This window comes from Rattus norvegicus, chromosome 1 (assembly GCF_036323735.1).
Source record: "Rattus norvegicus strain BN/NHsdMcwi chromosome 1, GRCr8, whole genome shotgun sequence".
Taxonomy (NCBI): Eukaryota; Metazoa; Chordata; class Mammalia; order Rodentia; family Muridae; genus Rattus; species Rattus norvegicus.
This window is the reverse complement of record NC_086019.1, coordinates 139977821-139996252: the sequence shown is the minus strand read 5'-3', so window position 1 is coordinate 139996252 and position 18432 is coordinate 139977821. Positions and strand designations below refer to the sequence as shown.

The following is an 18432-nucleotide window of genomic DNA, read 5'->3' as shown; positions in this document are numbered from 1 at the left end:
TGGAAAGATCTCCCATGCTATTGGATTGACAGGATTAGTATAGTAAAAATGGCCATTTTGCCAAAAGCAATCAACAGATTCAATGCAATCACCTTCAAAATTACAATGCAATCTTTACATAATTATAAAGAACTATTTGCAAATTCATTTGGAATAACCCAAAACCCAGGATAGCAAAAACTATTCCCAACAATAAAAGGACTTCTAGGGTAATCACCATCCCTGAACTCACATCATGATATTTGTAAGACACAGACAGATAGATAAATGGAAGAGAATTGAAGATCCAGAAATTAACCCACATATCTGTGTTCACTTGACCTTCAACAAAGGAGCTAAAATCATTACATGAAAAAAAAAGACAGTATTTTCAACAAATGGTGCTGGTTCAACTGGAGGTCAATAAGGAGAAGAATGCAAATCAATACATTCTTATCACCCTGTACAAAGCTCAGGTTCAAGTGGATCAAGGACCTTCACATCAAACCAAATACACTCAAACTAATTGAAGAGAAAGTGGGAAAGATCCTCAGACACATGGACATAAGGAAAAATTTCCTGAACAGAACACCAAAGGCTTATGCTCAATGATCAAGAATTGACAAATAGGACCTCATAAAATTACAAAGCTTCTATAAGACAAAAGTCACTGTTGATAGGACAAAATAGCAACCAACAGATTGGGGAAAGATCTTTACCAATCTTATATCTGATAGAGGGATAATATCCAATATATACAAAGAACTCAAGAAAATAAAACCCAGAGAACCAAATAACCCTATTAAAATGGGGTACAGAGCTAAATAAAGAATTCTCGATTGAAGAATATCAAATGGCTAAGAAGAAGCTAAAGAAGTGTTCAACATGCTTAGTCATCAGGGAAATGTAGATCAAAACCACCCTGAGATTCCACTTCACATCAGTCAAAATGGCTAAGATCAAAATCACAGGTGATAGCAGATGCTGGCAAGGATGTGGAGAAAGAGAAATACTCCTCCATTTTTGGTGGGATTGCAAGCTGGTACAACCACTCTGGAAATCAGTCTAGTAGTTCCTCAGAAAATTGGATATAGTGCTAACTGAGGATCCAGCTACACCACTCCTGGGCATATACCCAAAAGATACTCCAACATATAACAAAGACACATGCTCCACTATGTTCATAGCAGCCTTATTTATAATAGCCAGAAGCTGGAAAAAACCCAGATGCCCTTCAACAGAGGAATAAATACAGAAAATGGGGTACAGTGAAGTACTAATCAGCTATCAAAAACAATGACTACATGAAATTCTTAGACAAATATCATCCTGAGTGAGGTAATCCACTCACAAAAGAACACACATGGTATACACTCACTAATAATTGATTATTAGCCCCAAAGCTCAGAATGCCCAAGATACAATTCTCAGACTATATGAAACTTAAGAAGAAGGAAGGCCAAAATATGCATACTTAAGTCCTTCTTTGAAGGGGGAACCAATTACTCATGGGTAGAATACTGGGAGAAAAAGTGGAGTAGAGACCATCCAGAGACTACCCTACCTGGGGAACCATCTTATATGCAGCCACCAAATCCAGTGACTATTGCTGATGCCAAGAAGTGCTTGCTGACAGGAGCCTGATATGTATGTCTGCTGAGAGGCTCTGTCAGAGCCTTACTGATACATATGAAGATGCTTGCAGCTAAAGACGTTACTGAGCACAGGGTCCCCAGTGGAGGAGTTAGAGAAAGAGTTGAAGGAGTTGAAGGGGTTTACAAGCCATAGGAAGAACAACAATATCAACCAACCAGACCCCCCAAATCTCCCAGGGACTAAACCACTAACCAAAGAGTACATATGGTGGGACTTCCCATGGTTATGTAGAAGAGGATGGCATTGCCTGACATCTGTAGGAGAAGAAGCCTTTGGTCCAGTGAAGGCCCATTTCCCCAGTGTGGGGGAATGTCAGGTGGTAAGGTGGGCATGAGTAGATGGTAGGGGGAGCATACTCATAGAAGCAGAGTTAGGTAGGATTGGAGAGGGGGAAACTGTGAAAGGCGATAACACTTAAAATGTAAATACATAAAATATCCAATAAAAATTGCAAAAGAAAAAGGAAAGTAAAAAGAAAATATCATCCTGAGTGAGGTAGCCCACACAAAAGAACACACATGGTATATCCTCACTGATAAACGGATATTAGCCCAAAAGCTCTGAATACCCTGGTTGCAATTCACAGATCACATGAAGCTCAAGAAGGAAGGCCAAAGAGCATTGATGCTTTAGTCTTTCTTAGAAGGGGGAACAAAATACTCACGTGAGGAAATACGGAGATGAAGTGAAGCAGAGACTGAAGGAAAGGCCATCCAGAGAGCACCCCATTTGGGGATCCATCCCATATACAGATACCAAACTCAGACACTATTGCAGATACCAAGAAGTAGTATCCGAAGGCTGACAGGAGCCTGATAAAGCTGTCTCCTGAGACTCTCTGCCAGAGTCTGACAAATACAGAGGTGGATGCCCACAGCCAACCATTGGACTGGGCACAGGGTCCTCAATGGAGTAGTTAGAGAAAAGAATGAAGGAGCTGAAGAGGTTTGCAACCCATAGGAAGAATAACAGTATCAACCAACCAGACACCCCAGAGCTCCCAGGAACTAAACCACCAACCAAAGAGTACACATAAGGGACCCATGGCTCCAGCTGCATATGTAGCAGAGGATGCCCTTGTCTGGCATCAATGGGAGGAGAGGCCCTTGGTCCTGTGAAGGCTGAATGCCCCAGTGTAGGGGAATGCCAGGGCATTAAGGTGGGAGTGAGTGGGTGGGTCATGAGTGCCCTCATAGAAGCAGGGGGCAGAAGGATGAGGTAGGGCTTTTCCACAGGGAAAAACCAGGAAAGGTGATGGCATTTGAAATGTAAATAAATGAAATATCCAATAAGAAAGATTTTCCACACCCATTTTGCTGCTGATAGAAAGTGGCTATTTCATTTGTCTTCCCTTCCACCTTTCAATGTAAATTAGAAGTAGAGGGAGAGAAAAGGAGAGAGAATGGTCCATAAAAGAAGTAATTTAGGGGCTGGGGATTTAGCTCAGTGGTAGAGCGCTTACCTAGGAAGCGCAAGGCCCTGGGTTCGGTCCCCAGCTCCAAAAAAAAAAAAAAAAAAAAAAAGAACCAAAAAAAAAAAAAGAAGTAATTTGACCACTACCCTGGTCCTGGTAAAGGAACATTCTTTCTGGATTAATAAATAGAATGAGTTATGGAGTTTTAGGGGTTACCTCAGATTAAGGGAGCCCTTGGATTCACACCAGAAGTAGCCTTTGCAAAGCATAATTTCACAGAAACCCCATCTCTCTCTCTCAGTGTTAGTTATGATCTACATAAAATTAAGGATTAGGCTATATAGTTCACCTGTCTCAGTACTGAAAGTTGTGCTAGACATTTATATATGCATTGTGCTGTTCATTAGATGCCATATACAAACACACACACACACACATACACACACACACACACACACACACGTAAATTGCACATAAATACAATGTTCTTCATTTTTGGGTCTACATGTTCTGTAGCATATTACACAAACCAGCGAGGGAACCTGAATAACACTCTGCTAAAATAATCTCCTCCCCAGATCTTCAGAATATAACCCTGTTTGGAAACAGAGTAGCTGCAAATGTACTTTGTTATGAAAGATTTGTACACTATATAGCAAGATGGAACCTCAGTCTTTACATTGGAATTTTTATCAGATGAGAAGAGAGAGAGAGAGAGAGAGAGGCACACAGTGGAGAAGTCCATGTGAGTGTAATAGACTTTTGGCAATACCAGCAGCCAAGAGAAAGGCATGAGATAACATCCCTGATGAATCCCAGAGAGAAGGCTGTCCTGTTGACACCTTGACTTCAGACTTCTATCCTCCATAACCATAAAAGAGCACTGTAGAGTAAGCCTAAAGTCACTTGTTATGGGTAGCCACACACAATAATATGGCCAATCTCCATTTCTTTTCAAATGCTTGGGATTGAACCCATGGCCTTGAACAAGTGCTTTTCTACTGAGCTGCATCCCAAGCCCTTGACATTGTGGGATAAGGGATAATTCACACAGACCTTGTGCTCACTACATAGTGGAGAATGGCCATAATAATCCTCCTTTTTCCACATCCCCAGTGCTGGGAAGGCAACATCATAGAGCCTGACTACCTAGCCTCCATTACACAGCACTGTAAAAAAATCCCATACTCAGGTAAAGTCTTTGGCCAAATAGAAGGTTCATGTCCTAAACAACCAAAGTCAGTAGAATATGAATGAAGGATCATAGAATCCTTGTATTCTATGTGTAGATAATCAAATTTACCCCTCTCTTGAGAGATCAACCGACCTTTTATAGTTGTCCTATCAGAGGCAAAAAGGCTAGGCTTTTGTCCCCAAACTACACCTCCTAATGAATGCACCTATCCTAAAAGAGCCAGGATTTTGGGGAAATCAGCTGAGTGCGTCTTTCCAGTAGGTGCAAAATATGGAGAGAGACACAGTTATAAGCATGTAGTGGGAATAAGTGACTGATCCTCTAATGGGGTCTAGAGCACAGACTGCAGCAACTACCTAGTACAAAAATGGAAGCCTATCTACCTAATCATCCTCTGTTATGAGAATGTGGCCATGAGAGGCTCCACACCTGGATCACATTGTCTTATTCTGGGAAAGAATCCATCATGTGCTCTCAAATCATGTACACAATGACCGGTCTCCACGGTCTCAGCTTTACTTTCTCTGACTTTCCCTCTTCCACCCACATTCTTTCCACTTGAACATCCTCCAATTGTTCCCAAAATCTTCATCTTCACAATGTCTTCTGATCACATTTGGGCCACAGTGAGTTTGCTTTTATTAGTTACTTGAGCATATAGGATTATCATTAAACTATTATTTAGAAATTTTGGCTCATTTTATTCATTTGTTTATTCATCCATCATACATTTGAATGCTAAGTCAGTACTAGACTAAGCATTGGGTATTTAAAAAGTTCAAGAGATTATAAAATTTCTTAGCATAATGATAAACAGCAGAATTTTCCTTAGGGAAAAAACACTTAGTGTTGTAGATTGCTGTTCTCTGGCCTATGACCATCTTAATTAGAGCATCTGTGATGGACCACACAAGACCCTCTCGAGATCAGGTCCATTGACAGTCCTTTGTTAAAGTGGGAGGGAGAAGGTCTACTGAAAGGGGACTCAATCTGTGCAATGGCTATGAGGTTGTTATGCATCCTTGGGTAGGGATTTTTAGTAGTACAAATGTTTGGGACCACATATGCTCCTCTAAGTCATATCACACACATGCTACTACAAGTAATCAAGTAATAAACTGTTTCACCATACTAAACCCGAGACACATTATCTACTTGGTCTGCTGTTAGTGCTTATATAAATAAAGAGATCTTGTTCGTATTTTTCAATCAAAAGTAATACAATATATTATGAGCATTACTATGCTTTGAGTAATTCAGAGCTGTGGGAAATAGCTAAGTGGATTTGAGAAGGATGGATCACTCACATTCATGGAGGGTCCACAACATAAAGCAGCTAACTCATGGGAAGTCATTCTTTGAGTTCAGCTGAGTCCCCATTTTCTACTCTTTGCCTGAATAAGACCATATTTCCTAAGTCCATGATGTGGCCAAGAAGCATGTCTATGACTGAGTGGGAGTATTCATGTCAACCTCCATAGCGATTAGCAATTCATGAAACTCAAATGCATGACTTTGTATGTACAAAGCCCATGATATGTGTGACCCCCCAGTTCATAATTATTTAATAAAAAGCACACACCCTATCATTTAGACAGCTCTAAAAAGGATGAGCCCCCAATGGCTGTATCATTCCATTTTATCTTTCCTTCTCAGAAGCCTCAAAAGCTTTAGGCTAGGCCCCAACAGGTGATGTAATTCTCTCAATGGGCTAGACTTCTAGGTTAAACAAAAATTATGACTCTAACTATACAAATAGAGCAGAAATGGTATCCCAAATAGATACAAGCAGAAGATTTCTTTAAAACTATCCAACTATAAGACTGGAAAATAGAAGAGAAAAATACCATATAAATAATAATTATCTGAATGTAATAGCTAATGTTCTTTAATGTAATTCCAGCAAAAATGTCACTGTAAGAAATGCTATTTCACTTCACTACTAACAAATCAGGTACTTAGTGTGCTGGGAGAGAAATGATTGGAACTGCTTTAAAGCCACGTTAGCCAGAGAAACTGCAAAAATATTTATATTCTTATGAAGGAAGGAAGGAATGCCTCTCATGGGTGTCTTTAAGTACCCTCAATCTTTTGGATATATGGTAATTCTAAACAAAAAATGGAAAGATGACCTTAGAATAATAATCTCAAGACCCAACTGGGACTAAGCTTCCCAATGTTAAAAAAATCATTTGCAATATTTTCATGGTGGAATTTTCTATACTACATTATAGCTCATAGATTTTATGATATGCCTCAAACAAAAATCACCCAAACACCCAACTCTGGGCTGGCTTCTTTCCCATGAGGTAGGTCCTCCCATATGTAAAATTACTCACCCAGTCCCACTCACTGTCTGTAATTCTGTTCAGTGACTCTGTGGTGTTTGTCAGGAGAGGAAAACAAAGGAAAGGAGAAAACCAATCCATTCATAGAGGTGTTTCATATAGAGTTTGGGACTGTGAAAGCAAAATCAGGTCTGGCCCAGTGAGGGCTTTCTGTAGCCAGTTCTCTCTCCATTCTTCCTTTAAGAGAGTTCATATAAAGGAATGTGGAAATTTTCACAGGATAAATGTTGGGTCTGTGCCTGAAAGCCACCCCATTGGCTGAGTATCCTTTATCCTTCATCATTTCTAACAGCCTTTATATATGTAACATGGAAAATGGAAATCTAGAAAGAACCTTACCTGTGAGCCATTCTATTTTCAAACATCTAGAGAGGCCTTTGAACGTCCATTTGATTTACCGTGAGTGGCATTAATATTTATGTGACTAGATGATGTTAGGATGAATTAGTTCTTGGAAAGACTAAGTCAATAAAAGTCAACAGGCAGATAAATGTGCAAAAAGTTGCGTGCAATGTCTTCGATTGACAGGCCCCTTTGAATTAAAAGACATGTAGCAAAGAAGTAAAATTCTATATTTAAAAGGCCAGGGGATCACAATATTCCAGGCTTATTTCCCTTGATCCCATTGGCTTTTTGACTGTCAGCCTACTGAATAAATTCCTGATAAAATAATCTCGACCATACAAGCATTTCTAAAACTCATGTGTCACAAGAAGAGGAACCCTCATTAATATCTTCATGTGATTGGGCACGCACATAGGTGTGTGAAGTAAGGAGCTTTCAACATTTTGCTGAGTAGAGGACCAAGGTCCTTTGCTGCCTATGAGAAGAACCCAAGTCTTTCTACTTTGCATCTATATTAACATGAGCAAATTGAATTAATTTAGTCTAATAGCATTAAGCCAGTAACAAAGTAATTCTCTGAAGCAACTGTGTAGATTAATTAACAGACAGAATTAGTGAGACAAAATGAATGGTTCAATAGCTTCGTGTCAAAAATCTCTTTGACCTGGTCAGGAGACAGAGCTCATCACGAGACACTCCCTAAAATCCCTGTGATAGTTACCAGATTTCAGCAAATTCATGACAGGTGCCAAGTGTTTTGTGTCTCTTCCAAGCCTCTCAAAGCCAATACCCAATGAGCTTTAGTGCTCATGAGAACCAGGTAATTTGGGAGTTAAATGGAAGTCACCAAGGAGTAGTCTGTCAACTTGCCTAAGAAATTTAAAAGACTCTATTACCCTGGCAGTGTCACGGGTGTCTCTTATTTATGCTTCTCCATGGGAGAGTGGGAAGAGCAGCCAGAGCTTCGTGCTGTAGCAGCTATCCAGCTGCTCACGCAGTTAATATATCTGTAGAAAGGACATGATTTATACAGGAGTGCTTTCCCTCAACACGAGCACACGTGTCCAAACCCCACTCGTTCCGGTGGACTCACAGTGTGCACACACCTCACTGTGCTCTGCTGACAGTGGGCAGCTGCTGGTTTACACTGGAACAGAAATCACACAGTGCCGAGATGTTTTGATCATACCTATAGACCTATACACTCTGTAATATTAAATGGGAACAGCTTGGTTACTGAAAAATAAAATAGCAGATTCCCATGCATGTAACAGGGAGGACCGGTACTTCGCATCAGAGAGAGGCTCCCTGCTGCTTGCTAGTGAGGATGGCTGATTGAGGCACTACATTCGAAAGCATGCACAGATTATTTCCAGGACCAACAGACATGCTGCTGTAGGAAAGGATAATCATTGAACCAGTTTTTCACAGCAAAAAGGTGAGGCAAGACCCAGCTTGGGGCTTCTTGCCCCTTGCAAGGGAGGAAGATAGGTCTGTTATTGTTCCCCATTTTTATGTTCCGTTGCTGAGTAGAGAACGTGGGCCTTAGAAGCTCACATACCTGATAGGGGCCCTGGTTGCAGCCGCAGTAGCTGCTCTCCATGGTGTAGCTTCTGGAAACCCCCATCTCCCTCCACGCCACTACCCGAGCAGTGGAAGCTCGTGACTTTTCCACCAGAAAGCTGCAGCTGTTCATGGTGAATGCCGGTGCTAGTTTGTCCAGGATTTTAGGAAGTGTCTAAAATGAAAAGAGTAAAATCAAATCATGATAAAGCATGGGTGATTAGCAGTAGTCATCATTAAAATAAATGCTTTGCAATGTTTATTAAGTATCACCAGGTATCAAACCACAGGTTTGTGTTACTCTGAATCACTAATTCAAATAAATGGATATGAACAATGTTTTTTTTTTATCACTTTGTAGATCAAGACAGTGACGCTTGGAAAACATAACAATAAATAATTTAAAACCCACAACCATGAGATGGTCAGAATGGGATTGAAAAACAAACCTGGTCTACTCTAAAACCACAAATTTGGTTTCCTCTTTTCTGTTTCGCTGTAACCTCACTTTCACACATTGCTGGATTTTACCAGCTGGGAACTATACATGTCACAGAGCTCTGCAATTTCTAGTGATTCTATCCAGCTCCATGGAGGACTGTGGAAGATCCAGGGAGGCCACTGATGGTCCTGAGCAGGTGCACATCTAAAGTCCCCTTATTTCCTCTGAGTGTGGAATTACCCAAGTGAACTCCCATTGTGTCCTCTGCCACAAATCTGAAGCTGAATCAACTGTGAAAGTCCTAAAACTCCATCCTCTCAGGGTTTGCATGTCTCACCTTTTTAAGGACTAAAAGTGTTTTATTTATGACCTTGTAGTCTCCATTTAGAAGACATGTATAATTTCCTACTACTCCAATTGCCTGAGTGGGGTTCCTAGCCAACCAGATCTACCTCCAATGGGATGTTGTTCTGGAGGTGATAGGACACACAGTCCTTGGAAGGACAGAAACACTAAACATTAGTGGCCCCAGCCTTAAGCAGCATTCAAAGTACCATTCACTTCAGTACTGACAGAATATGAACAAAATAGTAGGTGATGTAAAATTATGTACAGTATATAACAAATAGGGAAAGTTCAAGTTTTTAATCAAATTATAAGAAAGAATGTATAAGTTCTGGTATAAATGCTGTTTGGGTCATTTCTAGATCATTCAGCAAACCTTTCTCTCTCTAGTGGGTTTTGTCCCTACATTTAATATAATTTAATCATATACTTATCAATAAAAGCATGTGTTTTATCAGTATATTACCATACTTGTTTGACTTGTTATGATCTCTGAGTTCTCACATAGTTTCCAAGAGTAGAGGTCATTCTTATTTGAGGTTCAGTGATTGTCCCTTAATTGGTTCTTTAACATCCACACTCACTTGTCTCTCAAGGTGAGCTTTCACTCTGTTTCTTTCTTCAAACTCTTCACAAAATAATAATTAAAAAATTTAATTATCATGTATGTGAGTTGTTTAGTTTACACTTCCTCTTCATTGTGGGAAGTTCCATGATGGCAGAAATGGGTCTAATAGGAAGATGCCTAGACACTGAGAAGTGATTCTCACAGACAACGCCTCATGATATTAGTTGCTGAAATAAACATAATCTACTAATAGAGACCGTTATAAGACTGATTAAGAATGTATGGACACACTGTTACTACAAAAAATGATAAGGAATACTTTGAAATAATTTTAATTGTTAGTGCTTTACTTGGTTACAAGAAGTTCACTCTTATTTAAACAATAACTCACTCTATTATAGAGCTATTTATTTAAGTATTTTTATATTTAAAATGGCTTCATTTTTTGTAAACAGGATGCATTTAGTTTCATGACAAAACCAAGAAAATGATGCAGAGAGATCCCAAAGACCTCCACACCCTTGCATAACAAGTGCCTTCAAAAATAATCTACTTGCTTTCATTGATGAACCCATATTGAAACCTCATTTTCAACAGACAAAGTTGATATTAGGATTCACTATTGAAAACATACATTGAGAAGGTTTAGAAAGTAGGAGGTTCCGTGACAGTTATTTAGCATTATAGTATCAGCATAGAGTTTCACTGCCATAACAAACGCTGCTGCTCTACCCACCACCTTCCTTTTCCCCAAACCTTTATTAATAACTGATATTTGACTGTCTTCAAAGTTCTGTCATATCTAGAATGGTACTGGTATCCAAGCTGACTTTCCAGATTGATTTCTGACACTTAAAATAACCCAATTAAGGTAACTCTATGTTGTTCTATTCATATTCTATTATTTCACCCTATTATTCCATATTATTTTATGATTAATCTTCTGATTATCCAAATTTAGATATTATTTTAAAAAGTTGACATAAATACCCATGTACAGATTTTTCTGGGGCATCTAAGGTTTCAGTTTCCTTAGGTAAATACCCAAAGCAGCAGTATTGAACTCAATAGCAAGAATAGATCTGAGAAGCCAATAGTTCAATTCCAAAGAGGTTCTACCATTTGGGATTTCTACCAACAAGGAACAAGCATCTCTATGGCTCTAAGTCCTTGTCAAAATTTGATGTCAGACTCCCAGATTTTTGCTACCCTTACAGGTGATAATGCTATCACATTTTTAGTCTTTGATTTCCTGGGATATATAAGAAAGATCATTGCTTCTTGTGTGTTTGACTCACTTGTGTATCATCTTTGGTAAGTATCTTCATTCCTCTATTTTTTAATCTGGACTTTCTCCATCCCCTCTTTTCTTAAGTGTAGAAGGGATTTTCTTTCTTATAACTCCTGATATCTTACATAAGCTCTATTCTGCATGATGATTCATAATAATGCTTCACCATATGTATTTAGCAATACTTTTCTTTCCTGTTTTCTTCCATTTTATCTTATTAACAGTATTTTTCTCAGAGCAGAGGATAGATTTTTCTTATTAATCTCAATTTATTGATTACTCCTCTTAAGGATCATGCTGCTGGTGTGATAATCTGAAAAACTGTGGTGGCAGGGAGGGGCACAAAGTCAAAAGAGATTGTCAAGTCCACTGTCATCATCATGTACATAGTCTTCTGTAGTTTTCTTCTAGAAATGTGATGCACACTTTCATTTTACACATTTGTGTGGTTGGTTGAATGAGAATTGCCCCATAGGCTCATATACTTGAATGCTTAGTTACCAGGAAGTGGAAATATTTGAGAAAGAATAGAAGAATTAGGGAGTGTGGCCTGGTTGGAGTTTGTGTGCCCTGTTGGAGAAAATGTGTCACTTGGGGTGGGCTGTGAGGTGTCAAAAGCCTACATTAGTTCAATTTTCTCCCTCTCCCTGTCCCTCTCCCTCCTCTCTCTCCCTCTCCCTCCCCCGTCCCCACCCCTCTCCAGTTTGCTGCCTATGGATCAGATGTAAAGCTTTCAGCTACAGCTTCAGTACTGTGTTTGATGGATCCATCCTCTGAAACTGTAAGCAAGCCCCCAATTAAATAGTTTCTTCTAAGAATTTCTTTGGTTATGGTTTCTCTTCATACCAATTGAACATTAGCTAGGACAGTCATCGATCTATTCTGTGTTAATTCTGTGAAAGGTATACATTTATGCCTAGATTATTTTGCTTTGGCATTGAGGTACCCATTCTTTTCTAGATCCATTTTTGAAAAAAAAAAAACCCTATCTTTGTCATATTATTGTTACTTGTCTATCACGGATGAGTAACCATATTTATGAGAGTCTGTTTCTTGATACTCTAAACTCCTCCTAGGACATACTCATCTAATTTTCATCGTTACCATTCTGTCTTGTATTCTGTTTGTGGTAAGCCTTGAAGTGAGGCGGTGACAGAATTTTAACTGTTTTACTCTTTTGTGCTGCTCTGAAGCATCCGCCTCTCCACTCTGATGTTTACAAGATATTTTCCAGACACATGAGTGAAAATGCGTTAAACGTATATTTAAAGATGGAGAGAACTAAAACCATAACAATACTGTGCTTTTCTATCTGTAAATGTAAATATTTCCCTACTCTTTTAAGTTTTTATTGATTTTGTTCATCTCATTTCTCTTTATACAGAGCTTAGAAATGTTGCTTTGTTAGACTTACATTCCAGTAATTTATTGTATGGGGTAATAATGGAAGTTTTCTAGGGTGTGTGTGTGTGTGTGTGTGTGTGTGTGTGTGTGTGTGTGTGTGTGCATGTGTGTGTGCGTGTGTGTGTGTGTTTTGAGTTAGAATCTTACTCTGTGTACTCTGATGGTCTAGAACTCCCTATGTAGACCACACACCGGTCCGGAGCGCAAAGTATTTCTCCTATACTAGCCTCCTGAGAATAGGGATTACAGACACATGCTGCTTTCTCTATCTACTATTGGGTATTTAAATCTCAAGTCCATTTGCTGAATGCTAACTTATAGGAAAGCAAAAGAATTTTGGGCATTTCCCTTTTATGTTGCAACATTTATACCAACACTTATTCAGCCAGCAAGGTGCATTCCTTGTCTTGTTGCACTGCTAAAATTTTAAGCACAATGCCATGTTGTGGAAAATGTTAAAAAAAATGCACCATCACATGCTATTGTTGGCTGCTCTCTGGCCCTGGCGGTACCATCACGTCCATGTTTAGCTCCATGCAACAACCGCCCATCTCATGGTTCTCTTGTGTGGATTCTGCTCACATTGCCAGCCAGCCACCCTCTGTGGTTAGCAGTCACAAATTCCTGTAACCCAGTAAAATCAAGACTCTAGAGGCTTGCAATTTATCAATCAAATTTATATCAGTAAATTCTCACCCCAAAAAACATTCACACTATGAACTCAGAGACAATTGATATTGATTAAAAACTGTCCACCCAGATAAGACAAACTGTCCTGTAACTATCCATTATAAGATATTCATAGCTACCTGTGGCTATTTAAAGCCACACAGAATCTGTATCGTCTTTCTCTTCCTCTATCGTCCTTCCCTCCTCCCATCTCTCTTCCTCTCTCTGTCTCTAAGATTTTCCACCAGCCTTCCTTTTCCACTGCCCAATCACAGGCTCTTGCCTTATCTTGTGGCTGTCCTCACATGCATATAGACAGTAACCTGCAGTGCTGAAAGGTAGCAGTGAGAAAGAACATTCTTGCAGGGCTTCCTTTTCTTGATTTAGTGAGAAACTTTCTGTTACAGAACATGAAAGATGCATGTTAGCTATGCAGATTTTGTAAAATATTCTTTGTCAAGTTGAGAGTAGGAACTCTTGATATGGAGAAAAGGATATTGAATATTGTCAAATATATTTCTGGATATATTATATTAATTATATTATATGCTGATGTTATTTTCCCTCTTAGTCTTTTGATATGATGATTTATCCAAATTAATTTTGTAATTATGAACTAACCATGTCCAAGAAAAATCTTACTTGGTCATGGTGTATAATTATATATACAGTTATACTTGATTTTCTAACATTTTCTCCAGGAATTCTGAATTTTTTCTATGAGAATTATCAATATATTATTTTTTCTTCTTAGATCTTTGCCTGGTCTTATAGAATTAATTGAGAAGAATTTTCTCAGTTTGATTTTTAGGAAGCAATTATAGAAAGTGGAACAATTTCGCCATAAAATAAATTGCAAAATTCACTGTTGAAATCATCTGGGTCTAAATGGGTCTATATTTATTTAAGTAGATTATAAATTATTTATTATCACTTAAACATCATTCATATGGAGGCATGTTCAGGGAATCTATTTCAACTCGGTAAACATTGATAGTTTGTGTTTTGCAAGGAATTGATTCATTTCGTCTGGATGATCAAGTTTCAGGATAAAAAGATTTTCACAGTATTCCATTTTTCTCCATTTAACACATGTAGGATTTCTAACTACGTTCAGTCTTCCATTTCTGATATTACTAATTTGTCATGTGGTTTGCTTTCTACTTGGCCTCAACACAAATTTGACACTCTTGTGGCTGTTTCTAAGATTCATCTTTTGGTTTCATTGACTTTATCTTTTGATGTTCTGTTTTCAGTTTTTATCAGTCATGCCCTAATATTTTAAACAAATCACAATTTCATCTATTGAGTACATATAATATGATTTATCTTCCCTAATCTGAGTTACCAGCTTTGCGTTTTCTTTGCATTTAATTTGCCATTTTATGACTTTCCTCAGATGTTTGGTGAGATATTTGGTTTCAGGACTTTCTTATAAATATAATTTCTTATAGTGATATATACATACTGTATAATACAGATTTACCTATGTGTAGATTCTACCATGCTAAAAACTTTTAGAACTTTCATTTTTATCTAGTTTAAATATTTTAATGTCTCAGAATTTATTCTCTTGTGCCTATTATATAAAATCTGTTATTATTCTCCCTGTGTTCGAAATTTTATGCTTATCTTTCCATTGGTGGATAGATTTATTTGATTATGTCTAGGAGCATATGTTGTGATAACTTTTTTCAATATAATATTTGTATTAATTTGTTGATTCATATGATGTATCTTTTAAATTTTATATTATTTTATTATTTTGTATATATTCATATTTTGTTACTTATATGTCTACCCACCACATACATGCAACTCCCTCATGACCACAAAGAAAAGTCCTCTGTGACTGAAGTTACAGAGCCTTATAAACCATAATATGGGTATTGGGAATTGAACCCAGGTCCTTTAGTAGAGCAGCCAGTATTCTTAACCACTAAATCATCTCTAGAACTCTTCATAAAATGTATCTTGATCACATCAACACTCTACCCTCAAATCCTCCCAGATACACTCCCTCTTCCCTATGGGTCCCCTCAAACATAGTATCTTTTCTTTTTTCTTAAAGATATTATCTTGTAGCCAATAGCACGGTTTCCTGACTCTTACCATGTTTCCACCTCCTCTTCCGTGATGTTTGTGTTGTAATCGTAATAACTGGGGACAGGCGTTCCAAAGTCAGTTTATTTATATATTGTGACTAGCTGTTACTTTCTATAATGGACACTGTCTACTGCCAAAATAAGCTTCTTTGATGAGTGATGAGAGCTACACTCATCTGTGAATATAAAGATAAGTATTTAGAAAGCAGCCGGAGACTTATATTATCTTAGGAAAGTGGCAGTAGTAGATTCTTCTCTACGTTCCATAGCTTCTCCAGTCATGGGTAGTTTGCTAAGTTTATAATGTCTGCCATGAATTTCCTCCTAATTAGTCATCCAAAATGTGTTTTCTAGCATACAGAGTGGTCTGTGTTGATGAACATTTTATATGGGCTTAAAAACTATGTCTATGTTGTGTTTTTTGATAAAGCCCCCTATAAAATTAAATTGCATCAGTTGATTGATTGTTACTATTTTTTCCTGTCACATCTGCCTGCTGATGGAGTTGTACAACCTGTAGACAGAACAGCAGATGCATCTTTTCAAGTCTCATGCACTTGGCCTCATTCTTCATATGTGTCTTATGTGATTAAGCACATACATGCTATGACCTGTTACTTGGTCTTAGAAATTGTTATTCCTTTTTCATTAATGTATTGCCATTCTTTATCGATGATAATTTTTCATACTTTGAGGTTTCCTGAAATTGCTATTAACTACTGTCTTGATTTGATTAGTGTCAGCAGATTATAGCAAATATTTTATATCATTTTCTCTCCCCTTTCTTAGAATAGTAGAACTTTTTCACTTGGTCTTAGGACTGTCTCTGAGTTTGCAACAACTTGCTACTGATACAAACACACTAGTAGGAAGTGGGCTGATATTTCAAAAGCAGCATCAGTGCTTTTAATCACTCTTCTTTCTACCCCTTTGTGTCATCCCTGTCATTATTTTCTCATATATGTAAGTGTGTTTGTATATGCTCAGATTATCAAATATAGTCTCAATGAAAGACTACTTTTAACTGTCACCTGTCCCTTCCTGTTGCCCTTTCTGTCCTCTTATACCTCCAGTATAAGGCTTATATTATTTTCACTCTTTCCAAAAGCTCTTTTTAACATTCTTTGGAAACAGTACAAACATCTTCAATATCTGTTTATGGGAGCATGCCTGTATTTTGCCTTTACCTTTGAAACATAATTTTGAGAGGTAAAGAATTTTAGTCTAGGATAGTTTGGGGATGAACACTTCAAACACTTCAAACACTTTCTTCCTTCATCTTTTTGTAAATATATATTCATTATTTTTACATGTGTTTATATATATATATATATACATATATATATATATATATATATATATATATATATATATATATATATATGACAAAAATAATGATGTAGCTCCCTCTTTCCTGGTTCCTTTTGACAGCATTCTTTCTTTATTTTTCTTAAAACTGGAATTTGTAGCCACATTTTTGTATTCTTTCTGTGCAACATTCTCTGAGTTTCCTGCATTTCAGATTCCTGGGTCTGACAATAAGTGAAGCCAATTGGTTAGTTAATATACCTCTGTAGAGAGGATCAAAAGTTCAAATTAACTTCATGTTTCTTGGGGACTTTAAGAAGCTGTGATGTCTTCACTGAAGCCCGGGGCCCAAAGATTTATAAGGTGAAATGAGGTAGCATCCCACTTCCACTTCCACAGCTGCAGCTTTTCCATTCATTAAAAAATTATCTTAAAACTGTGCCACTTGTAGAAAAATCTCCTTCAATCTCTTCATTTCTTTTTTTTTATCTTGCATACATACATCTGTGTCTGGGAGAGAAGTCAATGATGGTTATTCTAAACTGGACATTGTTTTGCTTGGTAATGGGCAGGAAAAAGATGGGTTCAAAATCTCAAGCATTATTATCCCGCCAGAATATAAAAAAGATTTGAGGAAGATGCAATATGTGTAGAGACGTATGTATGGACAACCCCCATGTGCATAGATAGCCCACACGTTTCAATGTTATGTTTGGGCATTAGGTATCTCTCTTGTGAAGAACATCCTTCTCTAGCTTTACTTATTTTCTGATAGTAGGCTTAAGAACACACACTGTGGATTCTGACCTCAGAAACTGCTTGAACACCAAGTATGAGGTATCAGAGCCCATGACCAAAAAGCATGCAGGATGTCGTTGACAGACAAGTACACAGAACTAAAGTAGGTACTTGCTTTGTGACTTATATGAGCTTTTCTGCCTCCCTGAGTCTTGGCTTATCCTCTACTATGTGAGAGAATTAGAAGTCCCTTATTATTTCAACCCAGACTTGAAAGAATATAGAAACTAGTCCAGAATTTCCCTGAGAATATGTCTTCTATCTTTTCATAGACAAAGAATCATACTTATCCAGAAAGATTAGATCAAGTACAACCTCAACTGAGGAAGACATATTGACTTAGAGTCAGTTATTTTTTAAGGCATAGTTGAGAAACCCAAGCTATACTTTACTTCATTTGATTTCTGATTACTCTATTTTTGTAATTATACTATAGATATTTATTTACGTTCCAGTTGTTGTCCCCCCTCAGTTCTTCCTCTCCCTGGCCTCTGAGAGGGTGCTACCTGACACCTGGCCTCCTCCTTCCCTGGGGTCTCAAGTCTCTTGAGGATCAAGCACATCTCCCACTGAGGTCAGACCAGGTAGACCTCTGCTGCATATGTACCAGGGGCCTTGGGCTAGCCTGTGTATGCTCCTGTTTGCTGTCTCAGTCTCTAGGAACTCCCTGAGGTCTGGGTTAGTTGAGATTGTTGGACAGTTTATGGGGTAATTCTCTCCTTCAGCTTCTTCAGTCCTTCCCCTAATTCAACTATAGGGGTCCCCAACTTCAGCCCAATGGCTGGGTAAAAGTACTTGCCTCTGTTTCAGTCTGCTGCTGGTAGGGCCTATGTGAGGACAGCCATGCCAGGCTTCCCTCTATAAGCACATCATAGCACAGTAGTGTCAGGCCTTGGTCCCCCTCCGCCCCCCGCCCAAACCTCATCCTTTTCCTTGAGCTGGATCCCAAGTTGGACTGATCATTGGATTTCCTCTTCCTCAGGCTTTTCTCCATTTTTTTTT

General features: G+C 38.2%; 1 protein-coding gene across 4 annotated transcripts in view; it reads right to left on the bottom strand.

The window, feature by feature from the left end:
* Agbl1 (AGBL carboxypeptidase 1) overlaps positions 1-18432 on the bottom strand; it is a 906807-nt gene that overhangs the window by 364221 nt on the left and 524154 nt on the right. For all 4 annotated transcript variants that reach the window (XM_039101030.2, XM_063280964.1, XM_008759580.4 and 1 more), the window contains one exon: positions 8499-8675. In XM_039101030.2, the coding sequence (XP_038956958.1) occupies positions 8499-8675 (177 nt within the window). The remainder of the gene's footprint in view (positions 1-8498; positions 8676-18432) is intronic.